A 21,178-nucleotide genomic window follows, 5' to 3' on the forward strand; every position below is an offset into this window, starting at 1 on the left:
CCCCGTAAACTGACCTGGAAGGGCTGAGATCACAGTGTTGACATTATTTTTATAAAATTGCCCACTCTTCCCGGCTTATTATGGGAAATTGATGGAGTTTCCACGACAACGGCATCAATGGGCGTGGCTCAAGCGCTCCTAGCTCGTAGTCCGAGTTGACTTATAAAACACATAATATAAGCTCACTGGGCTGATTCCCGATGCCTGATTTCCTGACACACAGACTAAGTAATGAGTCTGGCCACTCGCGCTTCCGAGCCCAGCAATAACCTCGTATCTACCTTGGATTTTCATTTAGAGTTAAGTGGTTATGCTCGGCTCGGCGCAGCGCAATGTTTCGATCCATACACACGATACTACATGCAGAGCTCGGTACCCTGGTCAGCGAAGGGGGCGCTTTCCGAGGAAAGGGGGGGGGGGGTTCCAATGTTGCTGCTCCGAATCAAAAATGTTTATATTCAACGTTAAAGCTCACCAGATCAAGTGTGTAGCAGGAACGCACCACATCGCATTTTTGCTAAAAGTTGAGTTAAATTCAACTACTTGTAAATTTTTTTACTGTCAAAAGGTCAACGTCATGACAAATATTTTGAACGTGAAAATAGTTGTTCAACTTTGTCCTTTAACATTGAGTCTTACAAAGTAATGAACGGATACCTCTTTTCCTTCGTTAAAACCCGATGCGATTGGTGTGTGCATGTCTGTTGCAATATTGCTGCTTTACGTTAATAAGGACGAATAACCGAATACTTTTTTAATATGATCCTTACAATAAGAATGGGCCGTGCTTAGCAGAAACTATGCATGTCGTATCAATTTTCATCGGAGAAAAAATGTTTGAAGTTTTACTCCACCTTTGAATTTAATACTAGCGACAAATTTAATGACTAATCTTGCGTTCCAAAAAAATTTTTTTGCTCAACTTCCACTTTTGTACAAGAAAATTTTACGACCAATTGGATTCAAAATTACTCCCAACTCATTATTTTTCCAAAGTGCGACTTTGTGAACAAAGCAACAAAACCCCGTGCAACTTTTTGTGGAGGACGTAGAGAATAAAGAACATCGTCACAAAATTTCAAGGCAGAATGTAAATTACGTTATTTGTTGAAAAAATGAAACACGAGAGAAAATCAGGTAACGTCTGATGTGAAGTTATTTCTGGTTAAATTTTTCCTATGGACTTTCGGAAGTACTGGAATCCGTTCGGTTAAAATTCTGCCTTGGAATTTCTATAAAATTGCTAGGATATTTCCTGTTTTCCGCGGAAAAACTGGCAACACCTGAGGAGCTCTTCGATTCCGCGCGAACATGATTCCAATTTGACCCCAATCATGTTCAAGACTCTGGATACCGGCGCCTCCTCTCTTTGCCCTCCGCCTGGCGTTCTATAAATTATTTATTGCTTTTTAATAGCGTCTAATTTTTCTTGCTTACCGAGCGAATTGCGAGTGTGGGCCTGCTCGAACGTGTGCACGCATTTGCGATACAGCAGCGCGCCCTGGTAGGGCCATGCATAACCACCTTATTCTAATAATTTTTCTCGCCTCGATTTGAGCGCCATCGACCAAGCCGTCAATTATTTGCTCCCCCGCGCAACTTCTGTTGTATAAAGGGTGTTTCGGAGTGTAATAGAACGACTTCACTTTTCAATTCTTGTGGGTAAAATCAGGCATTTTCTCCCTCTATTAGATGTCATTTCCTCAGCTACGGTGGTAGTTATCTCGTGACTGGTCGGTCTCATTCCAAGAACACTCAAGATTTTCTTTATGACCCCTTATGAGAAGTGAATGGGTCTTAGATTTATTCCAATCCCCTTCGCTTTTGGTCAAAAATCCTCCAAAAAAATAAGCGAAAATCAATAAAATATCTGACTGCTGATTCAAGTGTGGAAACTTCAATTTTAGACTAAAAAACGGAAGAAAAGGAAAGAGAGGGGGGGGAGGAGTGTACAAAATCACCTCTAAACGATTCCACGCGAAGCTTATGTTATGGACAAAATCATCGCTCCTCTGACGTAAGGGTGTATGTCCATTTTGACATGAGCCCTGAAAAGCATAGAGTTATATGGACAGCAAAGCACACGTGGAAATTGAGATATGCCCTTACGTCCAAGGGGCGAAAAATATGAAATACAGTGCATGATATCCCGGATTTTAAAAGCCTACCACGACTCAAGGGAAAGAGAGTCTTCCGTGAGAAAAAAAAAAATGTATAAAAAAAAAAGTATTGTTTTGACAAAGATAATTGACCCGTAGAATTTTGTGAATTGATCCCGGAACACCCTGTACTTGAATGCAATGATCTCTCGACCCATCGACTCAGCGGCGATTTGCTCACCGTATCTCCAATTAACCAGAACCAACTAGATAATGATATGTCATTTCCGTCCGATTTTCGGTTGTGGTTTGTTCGTCTAGCACACTTCCTCACTTTCGTTTATCCACTTGTAACGTGTAATTTGGTTTCTTAAACCTTCTGTTATTTCGAATCCATCCCGGTGGGAAACACGCTTCACCTCGGACTCTTTCTCAAACGAGTCCGGGTTTTCATGTCTATGCTTTTGTTTGTTTAGGACGCCAATCATTGGCTCAAAACATCTTCATGATTTGAACAAACGTCCAAGTGATGACATAATTAAACTTCACTTGTCGTCTTTTGTTTTTTGTAATGTTGATCATGAAGTCAAAATTCTATGGTCGTGAAAGAAATTATCACAAAGTTAAACAAGTTTCATCTATCATAAGTAAAACAAGAGAAAACATATAACTGATTTAAATTCTTTCGTTTGTATACCTTGTCTAATACCCCATTCCGATGAACATTTTGCCTCCGTGTGCTCAACTCACTTTTTCCATGGACGATTAACATACCACCGCGGGAAGGGAAAACGCCTATGAACCTCAGGCGTTGCCAAATTTCCTGTGATAAATTTTGAATTTATTTATAATCTCATGAATATTTGTCTTCCAAATTCTTGGACCAATTTTTTCGCAGTTTAATCTATAATATCTAAACATGTAAAGGAAGCGGATCAATTTCTTCCAAAGTAAATCCTTATTATGAGTAATTTGGCAACATTCGAAATTACATAGGTCGTTATTTTAAAGCATGACAGAAAATCGGCAACGGTGCGCAAGTTGGACGGTGACGGCGGGGAAGCCAAAGGAGGGGCCGATAAGCTCAGACGTATTTTCGTGTTGCGGAAAAAGAGGTTCACATTCACCGACGAAGCTCCCAAAATTTTGTTTTAACTTAATCAAAGGAAGTGATATCGTTGTGAGGTGGCCGCTCTGTCGTCGAACGGCGCTCATGGAGAGTGCGAGCCGGAAACGTCAACTGCTGTCACAACGGTGGTTTCCGACGCTTCTTCTCAGGAGGAAACTCACATTTTTGCCTCGGATTCGGCAACAAAGGAGAGCACTTATATTTTCCGGGGGCTTCGCTCTACGATTAGAAGGCCGGTGAATGATGAGGTGAAAGACTTCATGCGGGTCAAGGGCTGATCCACAGCAAAAATGCCGTGACTCCATTACAAATTGTGTACTTTCCTCCACACACATACTGCTCCAATACAAGAAAATCCAAGTGTGACAAGGTTTCTTTTTTCAATTTTGAGTTCCTAATCGTGTGCCAAAATTGACTCCAAAAAATGAAATATGAATATTCCCTAGTTTTCTCGTACAATAGTATTTTGTCCAAAAAAATCGGAAAAATCTCGAATGGAGATACGGCGTTTTTACTTTGTACGGGAGTGATGCAGAGGCAGAGTCAATTAGGTGTAACACTCCCGAGGAAACTTGATTTCAGCAGAAATATAATTAAATTTGCCACCAAAAGGAAACAGTTAAACCTTAAGGAAACACCTTAAGTAAAGCAGAAAGAATGCTGGGATGGGAGAAATCTGCTTACAGCAAGCAGAAATTTCCGTGATCTGAGCGAATAAATTATTATTATTTTTTTTTTTTTTTAAAAAAAAAAATAACCCGGAAAATATGACTTGATTTCAGCAGAAATATCCTTAAATTTGCCGCCAAGAGGCAAGAATTGAAGAAATTGAGTGTGTGGGAGGAGAAAGGGAATTACACAGAGAGAAATTTCAACACACAAGTTCGGTTAATGCGGGAGGTAAAATACAAAATAACCATAGCCATCGGTTGATATTTTCAAGAGAAAATGCGAGCTAGTTTTCCTGGAGAAATTTAATAAAAAAACAAGTGGTGAATACCAACGTCGAAATTTAAGCAATGCATCTTACCAGTCTCTCCATTGTTTTCTGCGCTGAATTCACCACAAACTATACCAAAATCAACACAAAATATGTGTTGGTTTGTGTTCCACTCCTATATTGACCAAGAGTAACACAAGAACACAAATATTTTTATCAGTGTAGGATGAGCTTTTCGAATTTCCCGCGAAGCAGACAGCTCTCTAGTTCTCTACGTACACTATGAGTTTCACTTTATCTAAAGGTTCATTTAAAAAACAGACAAAATTATTCTCATTATGTATGTTTGTGTGTTAGTCTGCTACTGGACGCATTTTTTCCAATCGAAATGAATGGATCCCCGTCAAATGCTGGATACCTACCCGTGACGCAGTTTCAACAATGAAGGATTCCACACGACGGAGTGGATTCCAGAAATAGGAGCGGAACTAAGAAAGGAACAATGGGAAAAGTTGAGGCCTCGCATAGGGGTGGTGCAATGAAAAACGGTTACGCGAGTTAGGGGGAGGAAAAAAGCCGGTGAGAAGAAGCATGCACTAAGATTAAGTATCTGGTAATTGTTTTTCGTTTGCTTTGACCGAAATGCGCGGAGGGACCTGCCCCGCGACACCCCCTCCCGGAAAGTGTAACGTCTTCCCGGTTCCGATTGAGGTGGGAGGAAGGCCCTTCCTGAGTCACTGCAGCTCGGCTCGAGCTAGACGTTGTCCCGTCTCGCCTTGGGCAGACTCCGACGGGCATTTCAACGGTCTTACCATCTGGTCACTGACAGCTACCGTTCTATCCCCGCGCTCGAGTCTCCGCCACCACTCGCCTTCACCGCCTCATCTCCGCCCCCGCCCACCCTCGCCAGTGCTCTCTATCAATTAACGACATTCCCATTTCTCAGGACTCCTCTTCCTCGGGCTTGCTTTTTTCAACCGCTCTTTTCCAATTACGTTTTCGTGTCTTTGTCCTCGCGGCCCGAGGAAGCGTTTTTTCATGTAATTACCCTCCGTGGAAACGCTTGTCCGCTACCCAAGAACTATGCCTTTTATTGACGGGCGCGATCCCAGGCACCTTACGAAAACTATCATTTTTTGACGTTTTCACGACTGGAAAATTTGTGCAACCGCGCTGTTTAAAATTTTGGGGTAAACTTCTGCTGTGCCGGAGTCTGTATAGCGTCAATAATTCCGAGCGATATGAGTGCGGAGCGGAATATGTTTTCCACGGAGTGACTTCAAGTATTTCGCAGCGGAATCTACTCTTTTGCGGAGCTTCGTATGCTTCAATGGTGTGAATTTCATCACTTCGCATTCATATCACTCAGGTTTTTTTGGACGCTGTTTAGATTAAGACACCGAATTTCACTCCCCGATTTTTAATACTGCAAGAGAGCCGGCTTTTTGGCTCACTATCGCAATGTTAGAGATAAGGGTGCAGAATCTAAAATTAATCCTGAATTCTAGACAAAAGTTGTATACCTAACATAGAAAAATGTTTTTAAAAAAAATTTACGATAGTATCTCAAAGCATTTCTTGTTCAGATATCTCGTTTTTAAATGCAGCCCTCGCCTTTATCCATTAAAGGCCTCTATATCCTTATTTTCCCCCTTTTAGGCCAAATTGTTTTCTTAAATCATTTATGTTCGCTTATTTTTTTTTTTGTTTTTTTGTTTTTTTTTATTTTTTTAATTTCTCCAAATAGTTACCTCGATCTGAGAAAGCCCAATTACGAAAACCTGGAAACTCATTGGGATGTAATGAAGAGATGGCAAACACCGGTGCAAACTAAACACCTCAGCTGGAGAATGGAGGGCATACGCAAAGGAATTCAGGCAGGAGCTAACATTAAAATACCTACAGGAGAAGGCTTCCCTACCGAAGGAAAACAACACAACTGCAATGATAAGCCATCATAGATTCGCGGTTTTCGTTGCGCGTGGTAGAATGAACGAGCGGATATGATCGCCCGCGCCCGCCCGCTCATGAATGAGAAGTGCAAGGCAATGCATGCATAGGTACATAAAAAAGCGCTTCGTTTTTCAGGCTGCATTGTTGCACTCGGGCGGCCGAGCGAAATGCAACCGGTTGCATAAGGTAAAATCAAAAAATAAACAGACGCGAAACGCAATGATAAAGGAGGCATATCAGATAGGCGGCGAGCAAATGCGAATGCTCGCTGATCGGCAGATATTGCCGAGCGGGCACCGCGGGCCGCATAAAACCAAGACGTAAACTGCCGTGCCAAGGGAAAACGCCGTATGGACATTCGAGAGTTGCCAAATTTCCCCCGATAAAACAGGTATTTATGACGAAATCCATGCATATTTCCCCTTAACATTTTCAGGTATTTTAGATTAAAATCCGAAAAAATTTGTCTGAAAATTTTGAAGAAAAATACGTACAATTTCTCCAAATAATTCCTATTTTATCGGTGGAAATTTGGCAAGGCCTGAGGGTTCATACGGCGTTTTTCCTTAGCATGGCAGTAAATCTCCTGCATGATTTTAAGATTACACGACTGTTAAGATCCCAGCAGGAACGGATTCGCGGCTCAACAATGCAACAGGTGGTAAAACGGTTGCGCCTTGGCTCCCACTCGTGGCCGACTCAATTTTGAGTGCTCGGAAATTAGCCCCCCCCCCCCCCCACCGGCCCCCGCCCCTGATGCTCCCCCCCTCTACCCCCACAGACGTACAGTTACAGGTGTTCGAGGATTTTTTATTGGGTCTTCTCAATGGTTTATCGCCTAATAGCGGCGCTTCGGACCGGTGTAAACTCGTAATTGGTCTCCTTTACGTCTTGTTTTCAGAGTCGGAATTATTCAAAACCGATCGCGGATTAAGAATCGGTTTCCTGCGGTTCTCATCCAACCGCGTGAGGACAAGCATTTGAACTCCGGGTGCTGACTGAGTATGTAGCGTTTGCTTTTGCATACAAGTAGATTTTTTAGATTCTTCGTTTTCTTATTTTTATTTTATTTTTTTATTCGTCTACGAAATTCAAGCAAATTCTAGAAACAAGTAGAAAGCCACAAATGCCAAGATCTGGGTAACTAGATGTTGTGGAGTGGAATAAGATTTAAAGGTGATGAACGTGGAAGTTTATAATGAAAAAAACTAGTGTCAGGGCGTGCACTGTTATTAGGTATGTATGTTAGTCATAAAATTTCTGCTAAGTTTAGAAACAACTAAGAAGCCATGAAGTTTAAGACAATTTTAGAAAACCGAATGATAAATGAATAAAATGTAAAAAAAAAGTTTTAAAGGCGGGAAAAGTACCGAGATATTGTTTACACTGTTCCTAAAATGTTCTTAGTATCAACCATTAAACTGTTTGAATAAATTGATATTTCTTTGAATTGAATCAATAAAACCGATGACTACCCTAGAAGGATACACACATGCTGATATAACATGTAGGAGGATAAAACGGTTATACCCTATTCAAAACAGTGTTCAGTTTAAACTGGACTGAAAAATATTTAACATCAGGTATATCATAAGCCTCCCGCGTTGAATTAGAAATAGAACGAGTTGCTGATTGCTTCATTTTTCGCACAGCGCAGCGATCAGAACAGGCTGCCATGAGGGCGAATAAGTTTAGCGGGACCATAAATATTGTGATTAATTTTATGGGTAGTAATACAGTATACAAGGTGTTTACAGCATAATGCTACGCAGCTTCCAGCCTATTTTACCGGGAGGTAACGATACTTAGTAGATTTGCTCGACGTTTTATCCATTCACTCGAACAATTGAAGTGCCCATTGTCGGCAAATGGTCGAGTTAGCTGAGTTGGAATGCTACGGGCTTTCATTTCAACAATGGGTCAATAAAATGAATTACCTACAGGAAAAAACATATTTTCTGACAACGATCGAAGATGTTTAGGTTTGTTTAACATGTGAAGTTGTATTCACAGGCGTTCCTTAAACCTTCTGCAACCTACAGATGGTCTATCTCGTCTGCATTACGATTTAAAGGAGGCTTCGAACGCAGCGCCAGAAGATTTTTGTGGTATTGCGTCTAAATTCCTTGTAAAGCGTAAAGCATATTAAAAATAAAAATAGAATAAATGTATTGGAGATCTCGATAGAGGGTCCGTAAAAATAAGTCTTAAAATTTAGCATGACCTTCGAGCGTTTCAATCCAAATGGAGGAAAATAATTTTCATTCTGTGTAAGAAATCATTTTGGATACGCAACGGTTCCATTTCTCATCGCATTGTTACAATAGTTGTAAAATTTGTTGAAACTGTTTATTCTCCTGTGCCAACAGTTTACATAGAAGCGCCACATTCTCTTGATAAGAATGTAATCCATTTGACCACTACAATAATTTCCATATGAAAATGTTCTTACCTTCTTGTACCATGTGTTGTGTGGAGCTGACATCTTCTGTAACACGACAGAAAATAAATGGTTAAGAAAATCATGGCACATTTAGATGGACGGTACATATAACTAAACTCCTTTCACACAGGTATTTGGACATGCCATTCTGTTAGTTAAATATGAATTTTCCTTCACCTACAAACGTAACAATTTCCTAGAATTGCAAGATTTGCATTTACAGATCCCCTCCCGCCAATCTCTCGAAATCTGGATGACTCCTTAAAAACTCGTCATATGTTTAACAAGGATAGGATTGCAGTATCATCACTTCGAGGTCATACTAGTCACCCCGCCCCCCCTTCCCCTCTCCATGAGGGGAGGGGCGAGGAGAAACTGTCCCTCTCTTTAAATTTAGACGATGCCCTGTGACTTCAAGATATTTTTCTGAATAGGAGCAAAATTTCAGGCTCATCGTAATTGGAGCCGCATCATAGGGGAAGACATCAAAATTATTATGAAAATAAGGTATGAATGACTAAATGCAAAAAGCGCGTACCTCGGTTGCAACGTTTAATAATCTCCGAATATGTTTTATTTCCTTCAAGAATTCCTCTCGCCTTCAGTCGGTAAAATGTTTAAAAAATTTGCAGAGGCGTCATTGTAGGGGACGTAGGTGAAAAAGACTATGTGTTTCTTTATTCTTCTCTTCAATCTCGACCCTTTCATCAGCTTTTAAGGCATTTTTTGAGATATTTGCATATCAAAGTCCTAAAATGCGCATCTCAAAATGTGACGTCGTATCTCTTATGTTATATTTATTAATTTTCTTAAGGAAAGAGGAAAGCTAACTAACAGGTCATACCGAAATTTCTCTATTCCCAAAAAATCACACAAATTTGCAGCGAAACATTTTGCACCGGCGGATCCAGTAAATTGGCAACATTGTCTTTTCTTTATTTAAACCTATGAAAATGTATCGATTCTTAGAAGGGCCAGGTGCTTCGACAAGAATCGATTATTTAGCATAGTTCAAATGGAGAAAATTCGGTGTTGCCAAACTGCTGGATCCGCCACTACATTATGATTACTTATAGTTAGCAAAGAATAGGGCTTACGTTTTATTTTCTTCGGTTGTTCCTCGGAGGCGGCGATCATATAAGCCTGCTGGTGGTGGACCAGCTGGAGGGAGTCAATTTGGTGGCCCATTGGTGTGGCCGAGTGCGCATGCGCTATCGAGTGGTGGAGGGGCGGCAATTCCATACTATGCATACCACCCGCGCCACCGCATAGGAACTCTCGCTGCCAACAGAAAACAAATCAAAACTCAAATCAGAATAAATTCCAACGAAAACAACTTACTTTTAAAATCAGCAGAAAAAGCTTTGCTAAATTGGCAATAACACTATTGCTATCTTAACGGTGTACAGCAAGGAAATCATAAAATAATGCAGTTTTAGCATTACGTGGTTGCTGATCCAGCGATTTATAATTTTGCTGTGATAAAAACTAGCATTTCTCTCGATATATTATCATTACAAGCGTAAACATCATCATAAACATAACGATCATAATCATAAACATATTGACAATGGGCTGATGGGCAGGGTAAGAACGATCCAGGTTTCGAAATTCCACACCTCATTTGGACGAAATTTCTCTAAAAAGGGATTGTTCATTTTTAGATGAGCGCCAAGCTTTATATGAAAACTAGTATGTTAGGGCTCATCTGGACACGTCCCTCGTTAACGCTCATATGTGAAGCCCGATTATCAATGAAGTTAAATTGCCTTTCATCTCATATCATGTATCTTGCACCGTATGCTGCTCGCCTGAGCTTTAAACTTGGGCGAAAATCCGAGCATTGCTGTGCTAAGGAAACACGCCGTATGAACCATCAGAAGTTGCACGATTTTCCTTGACAAAACGCGAATTTTTGGGATTATTTGTAATTATTTTCCTTCCGATTTACTAGTCAGAGATTAATATTCATAACTTTCCTCCAAAGTGCATATTTACAGAGAGGAAACTCGACAACATTCGAATGCTCATACGAGGGTCTTCCTTAAAACGACAGAGTTATACTGCTGTGCTAAGGAAAAACACCGTATGAGCCTTCGGGCGTTGCCGACTCCCCCTCAAGAAAAACCAGATTAACTGGGAATTTTTTGAAAATCTTTTGCTTCAAACTTTTTAGACGATTTTGTTCGTAATTTGATGGAAAATACCTGAAAATTTCAAGGGAAAATACATGATTAATCTGGGGAAATTTGGCAACTCTCGAATGTTCATACGGCGTTTTTCCTTAGTACGGTATAGAGCAGAATCGCGAGGACAGGCTGACACAGGCTCAGCTTTCGCTCCTCCTTCTGGGTCGTTGCTTGATGGCGGAGGCCGCGGTCGCGGAGCGCGTGAGACCAATTAAAACTCAGCCGCTGATCATCACTCATCACTCATCAGTCATCAGAGTCCCCGCGAATTCCCGATTCCTCATCAATGCGTCCCCCTCAAAATTGAGATAGCACAACATCGAAACGTAGATCCGCGATAGACTCACCGCAGGAGTTAATAGCATCTCTCCTGTGTGGATATTAAATCGCTAACTACCGATCGCACCGATGACGCCGTGTTGCCAAACAAAAACACCATACCGAAAAGTCGTCAGTGCGGATTCATACGAGTAACCAATTTACGGGCTCGGAGGACAAGGCGCATAAGTGCAGTTTTTGCTAGTCCCAGAAATAAGTGCTTGAAGTTTCGAAATTACATGGATCCTCACGGCGGAAAGAAAGTCCAAACTGAGTTTTTGATGCTTAACAATTGCAATTTAGGAGAGAACTTTTCACAGAATATGCATTAAGACTAGATTTACTCGAAATCATTAATGTTTCAATTTTTTCAAAAACTGCACTTGTGCGCCTTGTCCTTCAAACCCCTCAATTTAGCCTGCACTAATGAAGCGCAGAACTGAGTTTCAAGCCATCAGTTTGGTAGGCATCCCGCCAAAAACGGAATCGCTTTATTCTACTAATCTTACTGCTCCTAGGAGATGAAATTACATAGCGATTGAATTGAAGGCAAATCAAATTTCGTTCTTCCACGCCAGATTCCAATGATACAAATCTAACTGCTTCTGGGAGATGACATTGCATAACTGAAAAATTGAAGGGGAATCAATGTTCGATCACTCCCGTCAATTTTTCACGGATATAATTCTTGATGCCAGAGGAAAAATTGCGTATTTTCAACCCAAAGTTTTTATCAATATAATCCAAAGAAAAACTGACCAAAAAATAGTAACATCACGTCTAGGTTACTTTGTATTTGATTTCCCGCATTAACACAAAATATATGTTACTATTACTTATCGTGCACGATTGAACTTTCTTTCTCACCGTAACTGGAGATCACCTCCGTCTTTTTTTCTTCCTTCTTATGTTGAGGAATAGAGCCAGAGACAACGAGATACCTCGGTATCTCGGTAATGGCGGATGGCGGAAGCTTTTACCTCTTGGACTCCAATATTCAACAATCTGCTTACTATAGGTGTATTGCATGTTCAACAACGTGTTGAGTATTTCGTTTCACAAACGTACCGCAGTTTGGTAAACTTGTTTGGCTCATCACGTCACCCGAAGCCCATCATCCACAAAGCAGGCAGGTTAACAGCCAAAAATAGATTGATGACTGGTACTATTTTATAAGTAAGAGTAAGAACAACACATCTGATGATGGAGGATTACTCCGAAATGGCCATCGTGGAAAATTCGTGATTTGAAGTAAGCCCACTAATAAATGGCGAGTGGTGATCGAGGGTAAGCTACCACATCCGTTTGTCAAAGTCTCCATCTGTCGGTCGGAGGTGAGGAGGATCTCTTTTGGTCACTGGAAGGAGAGGAGGGCCACTTGACAACGGTTGGCGGAAGACAGCGAATGCGACCGGTAAAGCTCGCGACTGCGCTTGCGCAAAAGCGGCAGAGGATTCCGAGTTGTGCCGCGTTACGGAGGAGACCCGAAGTGGATTCCTGTGGTGAGCCATGGCGAGCAGATGCTCTTATGTGTCTGGCGGCTCATCTTGGACTCGGGTTAGGGCCATGGGCTCCGTAAGACGGGAGAGTTGCGGGCCGAGCGAGAGCGGGAGCGGGCTCCACTCCGCGGCCGGGATCATTACGTCCCCCGATAAGATGAATCGCCGGGCGCGCAGACTTGATGCTTCTATTAATTCACCTCAATTAATTTCCAATTTCATCATTTATAATTTATAATTCACTTGTTATCGTGATCTATTCCCCATCGACTCCAGATACGGATCCAGGCTCTCCTCGCCGGCAGTCCACCTCGTGCCTCTTCCTCGCTCCCAATCTCGCTCTCGCGTCCCGCTCCAGACCTGTCCTCCCGTCCCAAGGAAAAACCTCCTATGAACCTTCAGGCCTTGCCAAATTTCCTTTCATAACACACCAGTGCCGTGACGTGCTTTGCGATGTATCGATTGATCGGCCATTTAAACCTATGGAAAAGTATCGATAAACAGGGTGTTCGCAGCGAACACCGTAAGAATCGAATATTTACCACAGCCTCGAATGGGAAAATATCGATAGATCGCAAAGCATGCCACGCCACTGCAACACACGTATTTTCTGGTACTTAGGAATATTTCTCTTTCAATTTTTCAGAATTTTTTTTTGCAATTTCTCCTAAAGTTCCTGAAAGTATCAAAGAAAAATATTAACATTTTCCCTCAAAAATAAACATTTTATGGGAGGTAAATTTAAGTACCAACTTTCGAATGTTCATACGGTGTTTTCCCTTAGCCCGACAGTGCCGCCGTTCTTCTCACCAAAGAACTTAATTGCATTTCAAGTTTGCCAAATTCCTCCTCGTAAATTGCCTTTTTATAGGAGGAACGTTTAGCGCTTCTCACTGATAATTTTACTGATTTTTCATTTGATCTGATGCTAAATTGGGGAAGATTTTGGAAGGAAATTGCACAAGTGCATTCTCATGAAAAATTGAATTGTTTGAGCCAATTTTGCAACCTTGGAATGAAGTTACGTTCCTTTGTCTGTAAACGACGCTAGGTGACGTCACGAGCTCCGTCCGGACTCTCTTGACTGCTCCTGAAACGGATCGCAAACCAACTTTCCTGAGACAGTATCGACAGAAAAACTCCCAAATCACGTATTTGGTTTGCGACGTTGTGGAATCCCTGTTGTACTTTATTTTATAAACAGAGAACTACTCAACGTCAATTCTTAGAAACTTTCGTGAATTTTCCCTTCTGTGCGAAGCAAATGCTGGAAGAACCTTGAGGAATGATGTTAATGTGTTATCCTTTAAAATAATGATAGCATTAACAATCTGAACTAATGTACGCAAGCGGATGAATCAAAGGTTGAATTTGGAGGTCAACGCTATCGTTCACCTTAGAGTGATTGTTGGGCTACTCGTTAAGCTTATAAATCACCTAATTATGACCAATGAATATCGTCGAATTTTTGCGAAATAGATTAGGTTTGCTCAACCAATTGTTCAAATCTTCGTTTGACAGTTATATCACCGGGCAAACCTAAGCGTTGACCTCCGAAAATAACTTTTCAGACCATAAGAAGCTGCTATGAAAACTCTTTTCCCCACGCTTAAGGTTTCGGTCGGAGCTATGCGGCCGTACGGTAGCACACCTTTCGCTTTTCGCCGCAAATAGTGTCGGCCTTTGTTCTTACGTCACTGCGTAAATCTAGGAGAGGTTAATCAACAATGGAGGCAGAATTTCAGAGCGGAAACATGCGCAGAAAAACAGGGAAAGAAAACGATTATATCAGTCGCGAGACAGGCGGAGGCACGCCGCGGTGTGGTCCAAGGTGCGGCGCTGCCGACTTTCAAGTAGAAATCCCTCCACCAATAATGGATTCCTTTCGGAAAATGGGGGAAATTCTACGCTGCACGACTGTGGCAAAGAGTTGTGAAGTGGGGGGAGGGGGGTGTCCTGTTCGCGGTTGGATCTGTGGATCAAAACCGAGCTGCGAGGACCGCGGCTCCGTCTGTCGGCTCGGTCATGGCGGTAGTTTCAAATTCTGCTCCAGACTTCATGCTCGAAATGAAAAGCAGGTGAATGATCCATTCCTCCATTCTCGCCTCATTCTCACGTTGTTGCCACACCAAGCAATTAGACGGAATTTTGCAATTAGGAACTACAATTGGACGTATTTCTGTTAAACGGAACTAAGCGCCAAATTGAGTTCCATTTGAAGATTTTAGGATCCCGGATAGCGCGTTCCATCAAACGGAACTAAGCGCCATGGAAAAGCATTGTGAGTAATTGAGTATAGGACGGACGAGCATCGCATTCCGCAACACCCGCCAATCCAAGCCCCCCTCTCGATTCCTCCCCCTATGGCGCTTAGTTCCGATTGACAGAAATATGTCCAATTTCTAGTCCATCCGTAAAAACACTTATACGTCGTTTGCAAATTGAGCCAGATATTGTAGTTCCAAATCGCAAAATGTATCCAAATCGCCGCATCAAATCGCCGCTTGGCTGACGAAACGACGTAACAGCTATACTTAGAGATGAGCCCAGGAAAGTTTTGAGTCGTCCTGATGATTGTGAACGCAAAACGGCCATCACAGAGGAAACGTTCTGAATGACCCCTCAGTTACCATGTTCGTAATGAAGTACGGTCAGTTACATAGATTCTTATTGGATGTCGAGAAATAAATATTGGGTTTCAAATGATTCCATAAGGTCTCAAACGCCAACATGTATAAAAAAAAATCATACATATACATTCCAGTCGCTTTACAGCGCGCCCGGGCGCTCTGCGACACCTAATCGCCGTCCTTGCCTATCGATCCAGAGGTCATCTAGATCCAGATGCCATTTACCAGATGACCTCTGGATCGACAAAAAAAATCTCTGACCAAAAATTAAATACTATGACTGTGGAGTTTGAGGCTGCGTCCCCCACAAAGGCGATACTTTTAAGTTTTGTTCTCTCAGAAACATCATGCATTCCATGTGCATATGGAATATTGCATTTTGTCGTATTATAGTCGAAGAAACGTAGCGCAATTCCAAAGTCGAAAAATTGACCGAGGCAGATCCATTTTTACAACATTTTGACTTCGCAATTTCTATCCAAAATTTTGCTGTTTTTTGCGCGTGTAATCAGACATGAAGAAGTGAATTTTTCAGCCATAAATACCCAACACTTTTCTGGTAAAAGTGGAAGTTGTGAGAGGAAGTGTAGCAAAATATGAATGTAGAGTTGAGTCCCGATTCTGGTGATTGTGGGCCACAGTGCGACAGTGGCGGGACTGCGGGAGGCCTCTGGAAAATATTAGACGCGGTTGTGCATAAGTCATCGGCTGCAGTGTCTCGCCGCTGATAAGCCACGAACTCGGCCCAGGAGACACCTTGCATCTTAAAACGGATCGCTCGTGCTCCTACATAGCGGCTAAGCAGAAAACGTCTGTTTAAATAGGGTTCTAGCACTAGTTGCGCGGTTATTGTTCGGCAGCACAACACAGAGCCACGCTTTGAGCCAAATCCCGAGATTCACCCCGCTCTGGTCGTGAGAACCAGATACGCAAAAAGAAATGATGATGTTTCGCGGACATATTCGTTGTCGTCCCTAAAACAGCTCCTTTGCGTTGAAGACCCCGTATGGGTAACTATAGCCTGTCACACTATCAAAATACTCAACGTCAAGGTCAAGTGCTGTGATAGGTCCAAGTCATCGAATAAGCCAATCACAACACCTGGCCTTGATATTTTGAATGCTAGCTTTGATAGTGTGACACAGGCTATTGCGATTAAGGAGGGCTTATGGAGATCTTCAACGTAGCATCATAAAAAGGACGGTTTTTGCAAACCTCGGATCGGGCAAATTTCAGCAGTGAGTCTCTGGAAATTGATCCTTTCAAGGCATACGATGACTCGTCACTGCCAAAAATATAAAATGCAGAGGTAAATATGCGGCGAATTTTCTAAATTTTGAGGTAGTTTTGCTCTCATCATAAAGTTTGCAAAAATCTAAGAAATTTTCTTCAGTATTTTGTACTTTCTGCGATGACAAATCATTATAATCAAATTCCTCGAAAAAATCCATTTTCAAAGGTTCGTCGCTAAATTTTTCTCAAGGTTTACAAGAATTGTCCTTTTTATGATACTTTGGTACGGATCTCCTTACCATAATATCAAACCGTAAACCAAATGGGGCCTCCTTAGGAAAGGAAGTATTTGAATCAGTTGTCTTCAAAAAGGAACAAGTCCATTTTTGCATGAGCCTTGGCTTGCATAAAAGGACATGCTAACTGAGACTCATCGAGGAATGGACCTGTCCCTTTTGAAAACAACCGATTCATTTAAGGAACGAATATGAATACGACCCTATGTGATTCAACGGTCATTTTACGGGAGACTTCAACGCAGCGGTAGAAAAAAGGCGGAAGGGGCAGGTGTGCTTATGGCTATATTTTTGGCCTTGAAATTTGATTTGAGAGGTTCTTGCGAGACAAATCACACTTTAAAAAGCATCCCTTTAAAACTTAGATTTAGGTAGTAGTTATTTTGCATGACGAAGGCAGTATACTGGGACCCTTTGTTGAGGAAATCATTGAGCAAAACTAATAAGGTCGCATCACATGTTTCGGTATCTCTTGGTGTAGTCCTCTCTCTTGCAGATGAAAGGAATCCTGAGATGATCGTTACGTGATTCAATGGTCATTTCGTCGGAGACTTTAACGCAGCGGTAGAAAAAAAGGCGCAAGAGGCAAATGTGCTTATGGCTGGGCTCGGCCTTAAAATTTGATTGGAGAATTTTATTTATGATAAATTATACTTTTTGCAACTAAAATTCTTTAAAATTTTAGTTGTTTTGCATGGCATATGGGGGCCGCTGACGGAAATGAGCTGTCTAAGGAACGACAATGAATATAACCCTCGATCCATGTCATTTAAAAAATATTCACCCATCGCCTCGCGGCTGCTGGTGGAACCACATTTTGTGACAAAAAGTTCCAGTGTTTCTGGCTCATTTTAGAAACAAAATCTGTGCGCAGGTATGCGCTTTTACGGGAGCGCCAGAAATAAGTACTGAGGGAAAACGCCGTATGAGCCTTCAGGCGTTGCTAAATTTCCTTTAATAAATCAAGCATTTTCGGAAAAATTTGTAAACGTTTTTCCTCCAATTTTTCAGATACTTTTGTTCACAATTTCACCTAAAATTCCTGCAAATGCCAAGGAAAAATATCCATAGCTTTCTTCAAAAATGAACATTTCATCGAAGGAAATTTGGCAACTCTCGAATGTTCATTCGGCGTTTTTCCTTAGCACGGCAGAATAGTGTTCTCCTCTTGCAAAATGTAGTCCAGTTGGCAATGTTGGGTTTCGTCCATCTAAATGCATGTAAAACAATCGGCATCTATCGAAAGAGGCTCTCTCGCCTAGAATCGATTATTTATAATGGATTTAAATGGGAGGGGGGCGGTGTTGCCAGCTTGAGCTCGCGGGGAGAGGCGGGGGCGGGCGGGGAGGAGTGATCGACTCTCGGTTGAAAAATTCCTTTAGGCGCCTATAACTGTGGATAATGCGAGTGAAAAGACTGAGCCATAGCAACACACCAATCTATTAGGTTCTAAAAACAAGATAGAGCGACCCAGGAGGACTGTAATGCGAGGCAATTTGCCCGCTCATCACATGACAGAACCACGGAGAAGGGTCAAGCAATGGCATTATAGCTTGGGGTTCTCCGTTCCAGAACCGTAATTGTGTTACATTAACGTTGCAACTAAATTACAACCTCTAAAGCTCTGGCAATCATCATTGTTGCAGTTCGCCAGTCCATTTTTTCTCTCGACTCAATCAATCAAGCTTATTGCTCAGATAAGCAGATAAGCTCCGCCGCGGATATAGGAAGATAGGCGGATGCACTGCGGCGCTAGTGGATTATCAGAGGATATGCAACAATCAGGTCTCAACAATGTGACATATCTACCCATGACCGTCTACAAAAGCACGTATGCTTATGTTTCGTGGTATCGATGCCCTAAGTGCAAACCACGTATCTGCGTCTCCGACATTGCAGACTTTCTGTCGCAGTCTGTTTTTGCTTTGAAAAACGAGTCGAAGTAATTTCTTGAAAATTTCCTTGAGTTTTCCTCTCTGTTGGCAGAATATTCTGTACAGATTTCAAGCTATCGCATTGGAGAGGTCAGCACGTCATGGTTTCCTTATAAAACTATTCAACGTAATTCATCGAAAACGTTTTTAAGTCTTCTTCTCCAGCGGCAGAATATTCAGTAAACATTTCAAACTATAAAATTAGCATATTTCTCCTCGAAAAAATAAAATAGATGCGGACATTTTGAAACACCGCAGTAGAGATGCGTGGTTTTGCTCTCTAGCCATCGGTCCATGTGCTGTGCTAATTTACTATTACAAGCATGTTATGTATTCATTGGTGTTTTCTTCCTCTCTTTCAGAAACGCTTACATCGTTTCGGCTGTCGGCACATAATGTGAAAATTTAATAACCTACCCTCTCGTTCCCTATATTTTCAAAAACAAAACAAAAAATCTACATCCGATTTCTGGACCAAACCTGCAATGACCAGCGCCAAAAATTCTTGATGATTTTTGTTTTTACTTCAGTATATGTTATGCTTGTTTAATTTTTTTTAAAAAAAGGAAAACAAAAAATAAATGTATTAAAAATCGCAGAATCTTACCTAATTTTATTTCCAATTCCCTTTCAATTAAGAGAATTAAAATGTTCAAAAATACATGTTTGTTGGCTCTAATTAATGATAGTGTCTAATTATACATGTGGAGGACAATGCAAAACTTTGCGATGATTTTCAGAAGTTCAGTACCAAAGTCCTTACGATACATTAAATACAGCTATTGAACTGAAGTATATTTGTTAATATTCGTATTATATTTTAAATGAGGTAAGACGAGTGACACTTATTTGTTCCACCAGTCAACTAGTCACTTGAGGTCATCCACCTCTATATACAGCAATTAATTTAGCATACGTGAACGACAGAAGCTAATCCTACAAAAGCACATGAGGACGTTTCAGGTATTAAATTAATTTTTTAAACGAAATGAATGAATTTATGAAAAAAACGAGAGGAGGGATCTGGTGATTTTGCGATTTCAGTATAGGTTCGTCCCGACGATAAAATATCGTTGAACTTGAGGTGAAGCGCAGTCGAGTCGAAACGTTGAATGTGGCAGTCTAAATGCTCATTCTGCCGTGCCGAGGAAGAACGCCGTATAAACATTCGAGGGTTGCCAAATTTCCTTCGATAATATGTTTATTTGCGTGGAAGGTTATGAATATTTTTCCTTGAAATTTTCAGGAGCTGCAGGTAAAATTGCGAACAAAATTGTCTGAAAAATTGGAAGGAAAATATCTATAAGTTTACCAGGAAATTCGTGTTTTATCAAAGGAAATTTGGCAGCACCTGAAGGTTCATACGGCGTTCTTCCTTAGGCCGGCAGCATTGTTGACAGTAGGTAATGAGCCGATGAGAGCGCGCGCGCAAGAATTCACACAGCCGCGATTGTATGAAATGCGCGTCTGATTCCTAGCATGTAATAAGAGCGTGTTGCAATCCTCATTAGTATTCACGTGTCAAACACACCCTTCGAATTGAGTTCTCAAGCTTACGCGATGACAGACCAAGTAATACATACAATTTTTGCGTTGACGATTTAGTTTAAATGTTTTTTTTCCTGTCTAATATCTTCAATAAAAAAAATTTCCTTTGCAATTATACACCACAGTGTTGAGTCGGAAGCTTTCAAAATGTAAGCAAGAAAAAGGATACAGTAAAAGCTCGCTGAGTCGAATTACGCTTGAGACGAAATGCCGATTAAGTCGAATTTTTTTGTTCGGTCCTTAGACACGTCTGTAAGTTAATTTGTAAAGTTCTAAAGGGTCTTCTTGTCTTTTGATTCTATTTAAGATTTTTCACTTAAATATTAATTTCTACTATTTGATGGAGAATCGGTTAAGACGAATTGCCGCGCAAGTCGAATTTTTTATCGGTCTCTACACAATTCGACTTGGCGAGCTTTCACAGTATCAAAAGTGCGAGAGGACAGATGATTGTCGTTACCTACGGCATTTCTCAGCAAAATTTTTCCCCTCCAAATTTCTCCAGGGAAAAATGAACAGAACAATACAGTAAGCGAAAATAAGCCAGTTAAATTTATAGATATAACTGATAGTCCGAGGTGTTAGAATAAATAAAATATATTGGCCTTGCGCCGTTAAAAACATCGAAGCTAAATCCCAGTGCATTTATAACGAAGCCTGCAAGATTTCAAAAAATACAGGCTGATAAGAATAAAGAGTGAATTTCGCAAACCGTAAAAAGAGGCGAACCTGTTCTATAAGAGCGGAGCGGGATTAGCTCCGCAGAAAGGAAATATTCTACCATGCACTCGTAGCTTTCGGGTTGTCTGAGAGCTATATAAGCTTCGGAGTAAAAATAATTCCGGATTTATGTATGTATTAGTCGCTATTACAGTACACTAGAGGACTAGGGCGCTCTGCGGCACGTAACCACCACTGAGATCTGTCAGGGTAGAGATTTTCCGGCAGCTAGCATCTCTCCGTCTCT

The 21,178-nt window shown here is 41.3% G+C and overlaps 1 protein-coding gene across 1 annotated transcript in view; it reads right to left on the bottom strand.

Annotated features, from left to right (window-relative positions):
- LOC109038573 (uncharacterized) overlaps positions 1-21,178 on the bottom strand; it is a 178,815-nt gene that overhangs the window by 134,006 nt on the left and 23,631 nt on the right. The window contains exons 2-3 of the mRNA XM_072297549.1: positions 9,662-9,845; positions 8,574-8,609 (exon numbers count right to left, since the gene is read on the bottom strand). Coding sequence (XP_072153650.1) covers positions 8,574-8,609; positions 9,662-9,815 — 190 coding nt within the window. The 5' untranslated portion in view covers positions 9,816-9,845. The remainder of the gene's footprint in view (positions 1-8,573; positions 8,610-9,661; positions 9,846-21,178) is intronic.

This window comes from Bemisia tabaci, chromosome 3 (assembly GCF_918797505.1).
Source record: "Bemisia tabaci chromosome 3, PGI_BMITA_v3".
Classification (NCBI taxonomy): domain Eukaryota; kingdom Metazoa; phylum Arthropoda; class Insecta; order Hemiptera; family Aleyrodidae; genus Bemisia; species Bemisia tabaci.